Below are 16,556 nucleotides of genomic sequence, written 5' to 3'. Positions count from 1 at the left end.
TTCAAGCTTACAGAGGGATATGGCCATAAAGTTAAGAAATTTTATTTTAAAAAATTTAGGTCTTTTATGTCTTTTGAAGTTCTTGAGTCTAATTTTAAATTGCAACTTGACTTTCAGATGTCGAATTGTAAACAGGCCTCTCGTGGCTCTTGGTGACTGTAACCACGTTTGACTTGTTAGTTCCAGAGTCAGGGTAGGGGACGATTAAGGATCCATTTTCCCCTTCTAGTTATGTGATTTAGAATGACGGGAGATAGACCTGCTTCTATTTAGCTCTTAATTACAGAAACCAACGAGAAGATTAAGACTTATTTCTACTAGTTTGTAAATTACTACTTCAGCATATGGACTTAAACCAAACTCCAGCTTGAGTGTATCTTTAATAGTTCCAAACTTCCCAGAATATGTCTTTCTAAATATTATCTTTGTTGGGTGTTAAGAGTAACTAAGACAACTCTTCTGGATGATTTACATAGCTTTAACTTTAACCTCAAAAATTCCATTATTCCCATGGTAGTGGAGGAAGGGGGGGAATGAGAGGCAGGCAGAAAGAGAGAAGAAGAGAGAGAGGGGAGGAGAAATTACAAACTTCTATCCATGAGTTATTTTAGATCATGTATTTAAATTGTAAAAGTTACAATTTTTAAGCGGCGGGGTGAGGAAAAAGGCAAGAATAAATTAACAAAGACTATGGACCTTTTGGCACAATGCCTTTAAAAATATAGCTTAACTAATCCTTGAAATGTTCCTCTTGACCAAACCGAAACCCTATTATATATATGAGGACTCTGTGGTTCCCCCAAAGCCGAGCAGCTTACCTAGAGTTCACAGAAAATGGAGGAACAGTTGTGCACAGCCTGGAGCCCACAGACTTCTCACACACACACCTGGCTGGTCTGCATTTGTATTTAACTGTGTATTTTAACTGCCAAAGACACAGGCATCTATACCATGGCAATGAATGAGCGTCCCGATGTTCTTGCACATAAGCGAATGTTAAAATGAACTGGCCCACCCACAGTCCACAGCAACTCAAGGCAGAAGAACCAATCCTGACAGGCACGCAAGATGAACAGACTAGCATATGATTAAGTCTGCCTGATCAGGAAAATGACAAAACCATGAAAAACCACAGAGAAACTTAACAGGTCTAACGTGTGATGAACTCAGTAAGAGGGAAGTTGTGGTGGGGGGGGGTGTAGTGGTCTTTATGGAGTGTGGCGCTGAGTTTCCCAGAAAACCCAAAGAGGTGTCCTTCCTCATGCTCTAGCTTAAGAGTCTTCTAGAGCCTGTATTTCAAGAAACCACAGTTAGAACATGCTAGAAACAGCGATGCTTCCTTATACCAAATTTTTGTTTTCTGCGTCACATGAACCCAACACACTGACCTGCCCGCGGCCTCTCCCGCCGGATGGCAGGTCACCTGCCCGCCTCTGAGCTGTGGTTTCACCCCTTGCTGCCACGGGGTGGACTTCTAGGGCTGCCTAAATGGTCTGTCTCCCACACATGCTGTTACTGACCTGCTGGATTTTGAATGAATATAACATGCTGTTTTCTATTGCTAGTGATAAAGAAACAGCAAGATTTCCCCATATCAGAGCAAGGCACACGTCTTTCAAGAGATGTTTTAAAAGGCAGGGAAACAAATTAGGAATACAATGTCTCATCGTTTGACCAATGACTGTCTTTCTGACGCTTGCTCTTTTCTAGCTTGAGAATTACATCCAGGACAACATGAAGAAAGAAATGGTGGAGATACAACAGAATGCGGTGCAGAACCAGACCGCTGTGATGATAGAAATAGGGACCAACCTGCTAAATCAAACTGCAGAGCAGACCCGGAAGTTAACCGATGTTGAAGCCCAAGTAAGTAGGGAAACGGGGAACACAGAGTGGCCCAGACTGACAAATAACTAGCACAAAATCATTACCTAATGACACGAGGGAGAAGCAGAGAAAGCTCCAGAAAAGCAGAAAGAAGGATGACTCAATAAGAAGTTAAGAATCTGTGTCTAGATAGAAATTACAATCAGGAAATGTATGTTTTTAATGCTGACATAAATTACATGTATTCTGCTGAGGACATTCAGACCAGTCTCACATTACTCACACCCGCCACAAGGTAAGTGTCCACCACCCTGCCGATGTGCTCTGGGCCCCAGACGGGCTCTTCGGTTCTGAGCGCTTGAGACACGAAGAGCACTGAGGCAGAGTGCTAGAGACTTGGTTCTTAACCCTAACTCTCGAGTTAAGATGCTACCTAAGCTCACAAAGCTCACAGAACTGCCAAAACAGTCTATGTGATGTGAGTTTATGCAATTCGTGGTGTGAGCTTATGCGATTTGTGGTGTGAGCTTACAGAGAAAGCGGCAAAGGGAAGAGCAAGAAGCGCAGTTGAGGCACAGAGATGGTTTGACTTTCAGCCCAAAGACCTGAGCTCCACGGCTGACCCGATGACGCATCGGAGCGAGGCTCCAGCTTTCCGCAGGCCTCTGAGGCGGTGACTCTGAACAGGAGAGCTGGCCAGGTCCCTGTGAGCTTTAAGGTTCTATGAGCTATCAATTAATGGTAGGAAAGAATATGAACTATGAAAATATTAGAAGAATAACAGCAAAACAAGAGAATGAAGTTCGTCTGGAGCCATGCTGGATGGCCCGCCACATATGACCCAGTACAAAGAGTCCAGGTGGGGAAACGGTGCTGTTGGGGGATCTATGGAGAAGCTCCAAGTTCAAGATTCACCACTGATAAGATGGCCTGCTGGGTTCTAATCCTGACTTCTTTATAGGCTTATGAGGAGTATCTTCCTACCAGAAGTTATAAGAAATGCTCAAAAAAAAAAAAAGAAGTAGATTTAACTGAAAATGGTTCCCATGACATATTATTCCTGTATAATCTTATGATTCATGTGCTACTTAAGCTAAAGGACCAAGACATGCCCCGCATCAGCCAGGAGGGGATAAAGGATAAGAGAAATCAGGTAAATTAAATGTAACAAGTTAAGACACAAACATCGAAAAGTCAATGTATACACATACCCATGGTCAACTATTAAAATAGATTAGTAATATTTGAGTCACACGCCCACCTTTGGAGAATACAACTGATGAGCAATCAAGCCCTTCAGAAAACAGTCCTGGGCTTCCCTGGAGGCGCAGTGGGTAAGACTCTGCCTGTCAATGCGGGGGATGAGTTCAATTCCCGGTCAGGGGAGGTAAGACTCCGCAGGCCGGCAGCCTGCGCTCCACCTGCAACAAGGAGAGCCACAGCAGTAAGACGTCCACACGCTGCGACAGGGAGCCGCTCGGCTCAACCAGGGACAGCCACGTACAGCCGTGAAGACCTGGAGTTCAGCACTGCTCGTGTTTCAGAGAAGACTAAGGAAGAAGTATAAGATACAAAGCAATAACGGAAACCTTGGCCGTCCTCTATAAGTTAGACTCACTAGCATTTCATGAGATTTTGTTGGGTCGCATGATTTTTTAAAAATCTATTGCAAAACTAGGTGGAAAACAGGAGAATAGGAAGATGGCTGGAAAGAAAATGGCCTCTAATATCCGACTAAACACAATAAGACGGCTGAGCCTAATCAAAGACATCGATTATGTATCAACTTACTCAGGTATCTGGTGGGCAATTACTGTGTGAAGCTGGTTAAATTCAAACACGGAAGGTTTTGATTAGAAGATTCTTCCAGCCTGTCAGCGTGAGAGACTATTAAACCAGACTGTGAGGGATGGCTGGAGGCCTGAGATCTTAAGACACAACAGACAACCACAAGACCTGGGAAATTTATTAGAGTCACCTGCAGCTGGCGGCCTTTGGAAAAGTGATGGGAAAAACAGCGCATTGGTCCTGGATTGGTCAGGACCCATTGGTCGCCCCTCCCCTGCTGAATCTTACTCAATCAAAGAACCAAATTATGTATCAACAATTATGTATCAACCCCGATACATAATCGATGTCTTTGATTAGGCTCAGCCGTCTTACTGTGTTTAGTCGGATACTAGAGGCCATTTTCTTTCCAGTTCCACCTGAACTCACTGAGCTCCCTTAGGAGCAAAATTAAAGACGAATTTCCAGTCCCTTCTCTCAATAACCAACGCACAATGTTCGGGCCCACAGAAGATGTAGGCCTCATCTATATTCCGGGTGTTAGCATCCAATCACACCCTGAGGCTGGCCGGGGTCTTTACTCATGCACAGAAGAGTGGTCATGGCAGGAAGGCATCCAGCTTTGAAGACCAGGCTGTCCCTAAACCCGTGTGACGGGGCCATGCCAAGGCGTTCATGAATGACAAAGACCCCGAGCAAACAATGCTTCTTTCAAGGACCCTCATTCCGGCCAACAATTCTGCCTGACACTTAACACATGACGTCACATCCTGAGTAACCATGACACAGAGGACGTGAGTCACCGCACTCTTCCTGCTAAAATGCAGCCAAAGGCGAAAGAATTCATTCTTGAAGTTGTCGGAGCACAATGGAACAGCGATACTGCACGTGGTGTGTGTCAGAAAGGCCCGCAGAGCGAGAGCCAGCTCCTGCTTCATACTGATGCTCCCGTTTCCTGACGGGCTGACATGACTTTTAAAATAGGAAAGAGAGACATGGAGAAGGAAAGTGGGGGAGACTAAACAAGTGAACACAAGTAAGGAAATGCTAGGCTAAGAGCGAGCTGTCTCTGTCAGAATGGAAGCCGGTGGTTCTAAACTCTGTCCACTGACACAGAGATGTGGGGGCAGCAGAGGAAATGCCTCTTCTCACTTTATCAGCTATCTCTGACATATCAAATATGACCATTTTATGCTCCTGATTATTCCACTGTGTGCAACAACAAAACACGGCAGAACGAGAAAATGAACATTATATTATTTGACACAAACACCACTGTCCAGAACTATTAAATCCTTTCCAAAATAACATGGCAAAAAAAAAAAAAATATTTAGCACACTTTGAAGTATTCCAGCACAACAAACCTTTTCTGAAAATGAAAAATATGACAAACTAAGATACCTGGGTATATAAGTAACATTTTACTTATTTTTTCCCATAATTTAGATGACTTTGTATCTAATTTAAAAAATACTAAGTAGGAATTTTATTTTGTTACATTTAGGTATTAAATCAGACAACAAGACTTGAACTTCAGCTTCTAGAACACTCCCTTTCTACAAACAAATTGGAAAAACAGATTTTGGATCAGACCAGTGAAATAAGCAAACTGCAAGATAAGAACAGGTAATAAAAATATAAAGAGACGTATAATCCAGAATCATACACTTTCTAGATATGAAAGCCTATTTCAAGTGATTATTAACTATAAAAAAGCATGGCTTTCGAAATGCCGCATTTCTTACTGTACAGTGCAAGGATCACAAGCTGACGGGAACGTAGGGACAGGGTTTGGAGAAAAACACCAAAATGGCATCACCTTCTAAAACAGTCCTTGACTTTGTTTTTTTAACCCTCTGGGCCCCTTAAAGATCCTCTTACACAAATCCTCCAAATTTTACCTCAGGATTTTACATTAATCCACAGAAAACTACTATGAGGCATTTTGATATTAACAAGTTCTTTGCCTCTGAGAACTTTATTTCAATGCAAAATGGCCTACAGCAGGAAAACTACACCTTATTGTAAACCAACGCACATTCCAAGATGCAATGTTTATTTTTAAAGCATATGCTAAAGTAAAAACAAAAGTTAATATTAAATACAGTTATGTTAATATCTAAATAAAATGTTAAAAGCTCTCAAAAAACTGATACAAAAACCAAGATTACAGTGACCAGAGGGAACTGTTTTCATAGGCGTGCTCAGGTGGGGACGTAGGAGGGTGATTCTGTTCACGTTCGGAGTGTGCGCATTTCCTCGTTTCTAATCAGGACATGCATCTACAACATGTAATAACACACTTACACAATGAAGTAATTCTTCATTCACAGTCAAAAATGATGGCACACTTACTGTCTTATGATCATTGTTTCCTTTAATTGAGAACTAAACTGAAACAATTCTGTTCCTTGGGTAACAGATTGAATTCATTATTGACTGAGAGTTTTGAAAAGCAAGTCGATTTTTTTTTTTTTAACTTTTAATTGGGGGAAAATTGTTTTACAGTGTTGTATTGGTTTCTGCCATCAGTCAGTTCAGTTTAGTTCAGTCGCTCAGTTGTGTCCGACTCTTTGCAACCCCATGAATCGCAGCACGCCAGGCCTCCCTGTCCATCACCAACTCCTGGAGTTCACTCAAACCCATGCCCATCGAGTGGGTGATGCCATCCAGCCATCTCATCCTCTGTCATCCCCTTCTCCTCCTGCCCCCAATCCCTCCCAGCATCAGGGTCTTTTCCAATGAGTCAGCTCTTCACATCAGGTGGCCAAAGTACTGGAGTTTCAGCTTCAGCATCAGTCCTTCCAATGAACACCCTGGACTGATCTCCTTTAGGATGGACTGGTTGGATCTCCTTGCAGTCCAAGGGCTCTCGGTTTCTGCCATACAAGGCCACAAATCAGCCATAATTATACATGGACCACCTCCCTCCCTTCCCACCAGCCCGCCCCGCTCGGCCGTCACAGGGCAGCAGGCTGGGCTCCCTGTGTGAGGATGACAGCAGCTTCCCAGCAGCCATCCAGCTCACAGGTGACTGTGTGCATACGTCAGAGCTGCTCTCTCCGTCCGTCCACTCCCCCCTTCCCCACTGTGCCCGTGCGTCCGCTCTCTACCTGAGTCTCTGCTCCTTCACTGCAAATATGTTCATCGATACCACTGTTTCTAGATATTCCATAAATAAGCATTAATACACGATACTTTTCTCTTTCTGACTTACTTTGCTCTGTGAAGCCTGGGGTCACCCACCTCACTAGAACTGACTCAAATTCTGTTCTTTTTGTGGCTGAATAATATTTCATTGTATATATGTACCACATCTTTATCCATTCATCTGTACCAAGTAGATTTTTATTCTAAATATTTTAATGTTTCACATTTATCTCTTACGAAAAGTAATATAAAAGTCTGAGGCCAATAACTGAGATATATTAAGAGTCTCTTGTTTCATGTTGTTAAAATCGCCTTATTTAGTGTTCCCTTGAGTGGGCTGCAGTAATGCTGGGACACCCTGGTGCTGGACATGTGTCAGTTATGTTACCTAGACGACAACTTTATAAATAGTTGTCAAATGGTACTGCCTTTTGTCTAGAAAAGCATGCATCTAATTCTCAATTCAGATACACTGCTTAATATTTTCACTTATCACAATATGCAATTTTTTTTCAGCCTAAATTGCTGTGAAATGCAGCCTGAACTGCTGTGAATTGCAATCAACAACTTTCACTACATTTTTTAATCATCCATAATTTGACAAAATTCTTCCCTATGTTAAAGCTTTACAATGTATAAAATAGTGACTCCAACCACACAGGAAGCTGCTGTGTTTTCTGATAATTCTTGCTTAAATGATCCTTCACATTCCTCCCTCCCCCCTTAATCCTACACAGTTTTCCCCGGTTAACTGACATTTTGACCAGTAGTGTGCTTTTCCAATAATTTCAACCCATTTTTATATGAGTTATTTTTACCATCTGAGTCACCAGGGAAGCCCCTATTTATGAGTTATTTTCAAACATCACAACGTTTTCTCCATAAAACCACTCTGCTGAACAAACATCTCTAACAAACTAAAATCCTACGTCACTTGCAACAGCAGAGCCCCACACTTGAATTGCAAATATCTAACTCAGACTGGTGGCACAGTGGTAAAGAATCCACCTGCAATGCAGGAGATGCAAGAGACTCGGGTTCAATTCCTGAGTTGGGAAGATCCCCTGGAGAAAGAAATGGCAACCCACTTCAGTATTCTTGTCTGGAAAATTCCATGGACAGAGGAGCCTGGCAGGCTGCTGTCCATGGGCTTGCAGAGTCGGACATAACTAAATGACTGAATGCACACACCTAACGCAGACGGGAGCCACAGGACTGTTTCTGAGTGACCTGCCACAGTGAGGATACTGAAAGGTGCAGCTTTTATCAGCGGACTTACAGAAACCATACACGACGAATCTATACCTGCAGAAGAATAACCTTTTCAGCAGCTGCAGGAATCATGTTCTCTTTTGACACAATATGAAATGAAATGGCAAGAATATGTTTCTTTTCATTAACAACTTTAAATAAATAATAGGAAAGTCGTGTTGATTTTATATCATTCAGTGAGTTTGGCACGCTGTTTTCAGATACATTAAAATTTGAGGTTAGCCTAAGATGTGGACTAGCCTAAGATTTCATCTGCAGATTTCATCATTACAAAAATACATGAATGTATTGCACATTTGACAAACCATATTTTAAATTATCTTCAGTAGTTCTCTCAAAGCGTGATTGCTTTCTTCATGGAACATGAAGTACTTAATTTTTTTCCAGTGAAGTCAAAGTACTTAATAGCATCAACATTTTCCTGAAAATAACGATGAGCTGAAGTTGAAAATTACTATACTTTTTCATCTTATCATTTCTTTCCTTCTAAAAATAAATGATTTAGGGGCTACTTGCACAGTTGAATTAAATTACAATTACCGTTGTATGATTCAGTTGTTACTGAAAAGCACTGTCATTTATACTGTCCCCTTCTGAAGAGAGGCAATAAAAACACATAAAAGAAACATGATTCAGCCTTGATATTTCTGCCAACAGGGAAATTTCTCCACATTTCTCAACAGGCCATGAATTATGTTAATATAAACTTACACAGTACCAACGTCCAACTTCTATGGTGATGATCGAGCAGATCGTCCCGTATCAGGAATCCACGTGAGAAGCTAACGAGCAGCGTGTCAGGGACACAGGGGTCCCCCCGGCACCAGCCCTCCCCCGCCCACCATCCGCCCACACTGACCATGGCCTTTGCCGCACTGCGCAAAATTCTTGTTATGAATTTATTCTCATGTCTTATCCCTCTTATTTAATTTCCTTTTATTAGGGGAAAAAAAAAAGCATAATACAACTCACTAAATTGACTGCAGAAGCCAGTAATGGGGCCAGATGTGCATTTTGCAGGCCACGGCTCTGAGATCTGATCTCTGAGACTCTTGTAAGCTTTAAACACAGAGCTACATGGTCCTGCTCACAGCCAGTCTGGTCTGGGATGGCCTGATGCTGGGCTTCACTCTTCAGCACCTGCTTGTATGTAATTTTAAGATTCAATCTTTAGGCCAGGATGTGACTGATCTCTGGATTATACTGGCAGAGATTTGGGAGAAAGAAAAAAATTGACAATTGGACCATGATAAATTTAAGAGCTGCAACTGAATTTACTAATAATTAGTATTAATATTGATTGTTAATGCTTATAGGTAAGACCTGGAATGGGTAGTCAGGCCCTTAGTTAGCTTAGTAATGCTGTTTCCAAGGTTAAAGTTTCAGAAAATGTTACCGCCTCCGAAAAAGGAATAACAGACTCACAGATTATTTGAACTAGAAGGGGTCTCCGATATCATCATCTAATCTAAGGCCTTCATTTTAGGTAGAGATTCATGACTGCAGGTGGACTTTCCCACAGATAGAGTAACACCAGGGGGGCCACATGCAGAGGTGACATTCTCAGCCCAGAGCTCTGACCCCCAGGAGTTCTCAACACCAAGGGCACCTTCTCATTGCCCTCAATGAGAAAAACCATGGTCTTTACAGGCAGAGCATGTGGAAACTTCTAGTCATGAACCTTACGTTTTCACCAGGGCACTTTCTCCTCATGCCCATGTCATATCTGTGTCCTCTGTCTGATCTCAGCAAGCTTGAGATCCTTACGGCTCCGGCAACATCTGATTACTTTATAACTCCTGTAACATCTTACCAGAGGGCCCTGCAGAAGCAGAAATTCCATAAATATAAATGACTGTATAAGGATTAAGAAACTGATTAGATGTTTACCAAGCTCATGGCTTTGATGATTATCAGAAAACCCTTCACTAACTAACAATTATCCCCCTTTACAAGTTTCCTGGAGAAGAAAGTTCTAGATATGGAAGACAAGCATATAGTTCAACTTCGGTCAATCAAGGAAGAGAAAGACCAGCTCCAGGTGTTAGTGTCCAAGCAAAATTCCATCATTGAAGAACTAGAGAAACAACTGGTGACGGCTACAGTGAATAATTCAGTTCTCCAAAAGCAGCAACATGATCTGATGGAGACAGTTAATAATTTACTGACTCTGATGTCAACATCAAACCGTAAGTAAAGTTTACGGATAAATTTTTCCTCCGTTTTGTCATTAGTTGGTGAAACTTCGAAAATTCACAGTAAGAAACAAAAAACCTTTATCTTCCAAGAAAGGCACTATTTCTCTTACATATTTCATGTGGATACTGTGTAGGGTCTTAATATGGAACCAATTAAAAAGAAGGAGAGAGAGAGGGGAAGGGGAATATATATTTATACTAATTAACTATTATGAGGCAAACCACCTCAAACAACCTTTTGTTCCTGGGCTCAGAGAGCCTTCTTTTAGTTAGTTCCATTGCTAACAAAGGTGTATAGGGCTGGCCAAGTTACTAAACCACGTGCTTAGTCGCTCAGTCGTGTCTGACTCCTTGCGACCCCATGGACTGCAGCCCGCCAGACGCCTCTGTCCATGGAGATTCTCCAGGCAAAAATATTGGAATGGGTTGCCATTTCCTTCTCCATTACTAAAGCAGAATGGACCTTTTTTTTATTGTTTAACAGAGAAAAACAATACTAGGCCCATAGGGTTGTTGTGAAGGTTAAATGAGACAACACTTGCATAAGTCCCGTATCCAAGAAACACCAGTGTCCTGCTCTCACCACACTGCATCTCTCCTTCCTTATTCCTGTTTTACCTTTCAACTCCCGTATAAGAGGGAAGCAGGGATACATCTTCCGTCATTAACTAGAGAGATGATACCCAACCTGTGCAGTATTTTAAGGTTGTTTTTTCTCAAACACTGGGCCTAGCTCTTACTAGAGTCCTTCCAACCGCTTTCTTTCAACACAGATGCACTTTACATGTGATCCATGTAGAGATATTTCTTCATTTCTGTAAGAAGTATGTTCTCACATTTCCCTTGAGTCATATGGCTATCCCCACGTCAGTAACAGAGATGTTTAAACAAGGTTTCTACTTAAACCAGGAAACAGAGAAACAAGCACAACCTGTGCTACGTGGCAGGTCTGCGGTACACGCCTTTCAACGAGAGTCGCACTCTTTTGTACTTTAGAAAAATTCTGCATTTTTTCACATGTGTAGAAAAGGAAAAGACAGTCCTCTGAGGCCTGGCGGGACCCAGACAGTGTGAGGTGCTGGCTTTGATGAGCCAAAGTAGAGGAAAACCACACAGCTCAGATCCTGGCAGAAGCAGGGAGCAGGGAGACAGGCCGCAGGACGAGCTTGGTTTGCCCGCGCCTCGGCCGGCAGGTGGACGGAGCCTCGGCCCGAGCGGCCTGCCCACCCCAGCTGGTCCAGAGCCTGGGGCGCTGGTCAGTCTCTTGAAGGAAGATAAACACATACCTGCAAGAACAGACGCACACAAACACTTCTGTTTTTTTTTTAATGTGGAAAAAAGAAAAGGATTGGGAAGTCTACTGAGAGTGAAACAAAAAATTTGAAAGAATTTCATAGTCCTAGATGTTTTACACTTATAAGGAAGAATTTCAAAGACACAGATAAATACATTTTAGGTTCCCTTTTAACACATGGCGGGCTACAGTCCATGGGATCGCAGAGAGTCAGACATGACTGAGTCGTTAACACTTTCATTATACTTTAAGACAAGCTACTGTGAGATGGTTGCTAAAAATCCAAAGAATACTGAAGAGTCTTCACCCAATGGTCTAAGGAAATATTAATATATAAATAGCTGGCCTCAGACACACAAGAAGAAGACAATCCACACCACAGCCTAACTGGCGAGCTGGCTGTGGGTGCAGCCACTGCAGAGCCAACACTCTTTTTAGGTATGTTCTTCTTTATTCTTCTGTAATCACTTTATCTGATTCTACTCAAGATGAAAGATTTTTTCACAAGTAATAGTTTACAAAGGGTGATTGCAAAGTACTTGCAGTACAGTTGATGGGAAGAAAAAGGAAGTATGGATTATTGGTAATGATCTTTGAGAATTAATATCAAACATGCTGAAAGAGGAACTTTTTCAGAAAGGCTTAAGAAACTAGCATCTCACTATAACAATTCAAATGTGATAAAATTACAAATAAGTGCATCTTAAAATAATCAGCTTTTATCTTTTCACAAACTCCTTTTAAAAGTTTTCCTATTTTTGAAAAACAGCCTCATACTCCTTGCTTGCCAAGGACGAACAAACTGTCTTCAGAGACTGCGGGGAGGCATTCAAGTCAGGTTTGACCACCAGCGGCATCTACACATTGACGTTCCCTAACTCCACGGAGGCGATCAAGGTAAGGCGCTGCCTCTCGTTTTCAGCCCCCTGGCTTGAAGCAGGTGGTTTCAGAAGCAGAACAGCTGCATACATAGTTCTCACACCATGCCAGCGGCATGCAGAGCAAAGCAACACTGACCACGAGTAACTCGGAGCCCTGCCGCTGAGCACACAGCACTGACGATGCTTATGAACGATGCAGGAACGGCCATCTCATCCTGTGCGTCTGCCTCCTGCAGGTCATCTGCTTGTGTTCCCCGTGCATCTGGCTTGGTCACGCATCCTGTCAGTTGTCTGTCTTGAGGTGTCAGACTCTCTGTGAGTTGTAAAGAAAATGTTTTCCAAAATCCGAGAGTTTGAATAACCATAGTTTATCCATTGGTCCTTATTTCATGTAGCAATGGTTGGTATTTCATTCAAAAAAAAAAAAAAAGCTCATTCAGTTTGCAACTAAAAGTCACAGTTTCTCTCTTTGAGATAGCCACAGGCACTTTGATATGTATAAAGGATTAATACCCACTTCCATTTCATCAAACGGAATAGAAAAAAACACACATGCAGCAGCAGAGGTTTAATAACATTAATCCTTTTTACTGCTTCGTCAGGGACATCCTGAAGTGACACTGGCTTTTCTCCTCCAGCTGCAAGTGTGTGACTGAGGAACACGGCGATGGTGTGCGCTGCTAGTTCATTCCAGGGTGCTGGCAGTTTCATCTGCTGGTCCCTCTGTACCAACTGTGCAAACGCCATTACAGCCCTGAAGGCTGTGGACTTGCTGCTGAGGGGCTTAGGGCTGTTCTCATCCCGTCTGATGGGCTTTTCTTCCCAAGTACATCCATAAGTGAACCAAGAACCAGAACTTACCATGAGGAGAAGCTGGTGTAGAGCTTAACTCGGTGTTCTTGGTTATGCTGGATTTCTCAGGAGTGTGGCTCCTGAATTTGCTGCAGGAGATGTTAAGCTTTAGATGGGGGGCGGTGGGGGGCTGGGAGGGGGGAGTCACTTCCCCAGGGAATATTTCAATGTGGCTTCGATAAGGTAAAACAGCCTTACACGAGAATCAGTGTGAAGCACTATATAACTGTGAGACGACTGTATTTGTTAAATACCTATAAATATGTTTACAACTAATTGTAAAAGCAGCTACAAATTGAATGAACGGAAACACTTACGGAAAAGGTACTCAACACTGCATCAAAATGAAAATGTTAGAGGTTCCTGAAAGTATTAGCCTTTTGAACTCAGGATTATCCTCAGTATTTAACATGGTGATAAAGAAAAACACTTTATAAAAAACACAAACATTAAGATTATAAAGACATGGAATTTGAAACAGTAACATATGCTTGATTATGAATTTAAAAGATAAACAGTCAATTTATCTTGAATAATACTTTTCAAAGAAATCTAACTCATTCATGGTGTTTTAAGTCAACCTTGAAAGCCAGTTAATGTCCTAGCACCCTAGAAGCAGCGCACTAGGGGGAGGAAAAAAAACACAAACCCAGTCTGTTGCCAGTGAAAAAGTAACGCGCAGACTCTGCACCAAGCCTTTCAGTCCCCTCTGCTCGCTGGGTTTCAGGCCAGCTTCTTATACACTACTGTCTGTCACCACATGTTGGCCTGCCCTTGGTCTGGAGGCAGGGGGACGGCGGGACAGGAGTGACAGGAGGAAGGGGATGGAGAATGAAGTGGAATGACCCCGAAACAGACCCAGCGGGGCCCCCGCCGCCCTAGTGTGGTGCAGTGCTTCCGGCCTTAGTATGTGTCTCTGCCCCAGTGGCTCTTCCAGCCCAACAGCCTCAGTGCTGGAAGAGGATGATATATGGCTCTGGGGTGATGGAGTCTCAGGCCATGGCTGGAAACGTTAGGATTTACACGCCCTTTTACACACATGCGGTAAAAACAACTCACTGAACAGCAGGGAACAACAATCTATGAAACCCCCGTTTTTTCATCTCTAAGATATACGGTCCAGATTAAGTTACCTCTGGACTCCCCTCCAGACTTCAGACTCCATGATTCACAACCTGAGAAAGTTGATAGACCTAGGCTTAAACTCTGACTCTGCCGGTATGTGCCTCTCGGCAAGTCATGGCCCGGCCTGCAGTCCCTGCTCCCTCGCCTGTGATGTGCCACGGGCTCCCCTGTCTCACACAGCAGTTTCGGGGTGACGCTGGAGGTGAGCACAGAGGACGGGGCTCGGTGCCCGCCATCCAGTCGATGTACTGGAAGCGTGACTGTTCTGGCTGCCCCCAAGAGCCACGAGGGGCTTCCCTGGTGGCTCAGTAGTAAAGAATCCACCTGCAATGCAGGAGACTCGGGTTCGACCCCTGGGTCAGGAAGATCCCCTGGAGAAGGAAATAGCCACCCACTCCAGTACTCTTGCCTGGGAAGTCCCATGGACAGAGGAGCCTGGTGGGCTACAGTCCATGGGGTCGCAAAAGAGTTGGACACCCCTTAGCAATTAAACAACAATAACAAAGGGCCATGAGACAACCTCTCTGCGCCTAAATATTTCAACTAGATTTTTAAAGAAATTCATTAGGTTTTTGTACAAGATAGACATTGCACGGTGGCATTTATCAGAAGCATTGCTGTTTTTGCTAGTTCAGAGACACAATGGTTTCCTCCCCCAAATTTCACAGGATACCTGACTTCTAACGTTTTTCCGTTTGCTGTTTAATCACTTGTTCACCATGGCCTCAGAGTTGAAGCATGACATTTAAATTGAGTGTTATGTGCTCAAAGACATCAAACTTGAGAGCAAGATACCAGGCCCCTGGCCCGTGCTGAGGGGTGCTGACCAGGAGCACTGGCTGCCCTCGGGTCTGCTGTGACTGGAGCAGGGCGGTCGGGGGCGTTACCTGGGGACCTCTGCTTCTCTGACCTGCCCCGCCATTTTCATCAGTACCCCTGGCTACGTGGGGAGCCCCACTGGGGCACGGCCCTCCTCTGGAAGCAGCGTGAGCCGACTAGCCACCATGCTTCGGTTTTTATAAATGCTGTGTGGCTTTTTTTCCCCTCAAGTTGGACAAATATTAAAAAATGTTCTCATGAGCCTATCATTGTCCCTAATGTCATTAGAGGATAGTACAGCTCTAGACCCCAGCCCTTGGTCTTGATTTCCGTAACAAGATGGAATCGTTCTCTGATTTAAATATCAGTAACTCATCAGGGCGATCTTGACATTGAAGAAGTAGTCATGGAACGAGGACAGGCTCAGTGAGAACAGCGTGCAGGCCTGTCACCCCCCGCACACCTTTTAGGGTAGGAGAGTCCACAGGTGTTCACGTGACTGCTCAGACCAGTGGAGCTTATTCAGCTAATTTACTAGAAGGATTTTTTAAAAGACATGTTGACAGAAGTTGGCAGTACTGACCATCTCGTGGACCAAGTGAGAGGCAGTGTTATTCATGAACTGGCTTCAGCGTGGAGCTGGGTGGAGGGACTTCTGGCCTATTAACAAGAGAGCCAAGCTTCTCTGTGCTTGGAAGCATGTGTGTCAGTCACTCAGTCGTGTCCCACTCTGGCACCGTAGCCATTCCCTTCTCCAGGGGATCTTCCTGACCCAGGGGTCGAAGCCGGGTCTCTTGCACTGCAGGTGAATTCTTCATTGTCTGAGCCACCAGGGAAGCCCATTTGGGAAGCATGACAGAGTAGAAAACACATCACAGACTCAGGAATTAAAGAGACCTTATTCAAATCCTATATGCCAACACTTAATAGCTGAACGACTCTGATCAATTTAACCTGACTTTACCAAATCTTTTCTCCTTTCGAAAATGTAGAATTAAGAGTATCACAGCAAAGTTGCTGTAAGATCACAGATAATACATACAAAGAACCTAGCCTGGGGCTTGGAACGGAGTGATGCAGAGCAATGATAATGATAATTAATAATAATAATGTCAGTTCAGAGAGGTAAGGGGTTATCTTAAGCAGATCGATTTCATATGACTGATTAATTTAAATGGGAAAATTATTTCATTCTTGATAAATACAATTTTCTTTCATGGAACACATGTTCCCAAACATGAGGATCACCAGGAAGGCGATACAGGCCGAGTGACGGTCCTGGGGAGAGCCTAGAAAGGTGGCAGAGACAGGGGACAGAAGAACCGGTGCTGGGTTCCAGCTGCTGCTCT

General features: G+C 43.4%; 2 protein-coding genes across 11 annotated transcripts in view; one reads left to right on the top strand and one right to left on the bottom strand.

Moving 5' to 3' along the window:
* The window catches only part of MCPH1 (microcephalin 1), a 220,330-nt gene that overhangs the window by 99,650 nt on the left and 104,124 nt on the right, over positions 1 to 16,556 (bottom strand). The window contains exon 13 of one of the 10 annotated variants that reach the window (XM_043893806.1): positions 14,807 to 16,028. The exons of the other annotated variants lie outside the window; for them this stretch is intronic. Coding sequence (XP_043749741.1) covers positions 15,918 to 16,028 — 111 coding nt within the window. The 3' untranslated portion in view covers positions 14,807 to 15,917. Of the gene's footprint in view, positions 1 to 14,806; positions 16,029 to 16,556 lie in introns of those variants that run through there. 10 annotated transcript variants of the gene reach the window in all.
* Positions 1 to 16,556, top strand: part of ANGPT2 (angiopoietin 2) — a 57,002-nt gene that overhangs the window by 29,636 nt on the left and 10,810 nt on the right. Inside the window, exons 2-5 of the mRNA XM_043893816.1 lie at positions 1,711 to 1,866; positions 5,121 to 5,242; positions 9,995 to 10,227; positions 12,300 to 12,427. Of these exons, the coding sequence (XP_043749751.1) occupies positions 1,711 to 1,866; positions 5,121 to 5,242; positions 9,995 to 10,227; positions 12,300 to 12,427 (639 nt within the window). The remainder of the gene's footprint in view (positions 1 to 1,710; positions 1,867 to 5,120; positions 5,243 to 9,994; positions 10,228 to 12,299; positions 12,428 to 16,556) is intronic.

Source organism: Cervus elaphus, chromosome 32 (assembly GCF_910594005.1).
Source record: "Cervus elaphus chromosome 32, mCerEla1.1, whole genome shotgun sequence".
In the NCBI taxonomy this organism is placed as follows: domain Eukaryota; kingdom Metazoa; phylum Chordata; class Mammalia; order Artiodactyla; family Cervidae; genus Cervus; species Cervus elaphus.
The sequence above is the reverse complement of the archived record's forward strand: the minus strand, read 5'-3'. Positions and strand labels throughout refer to the sequence as shown.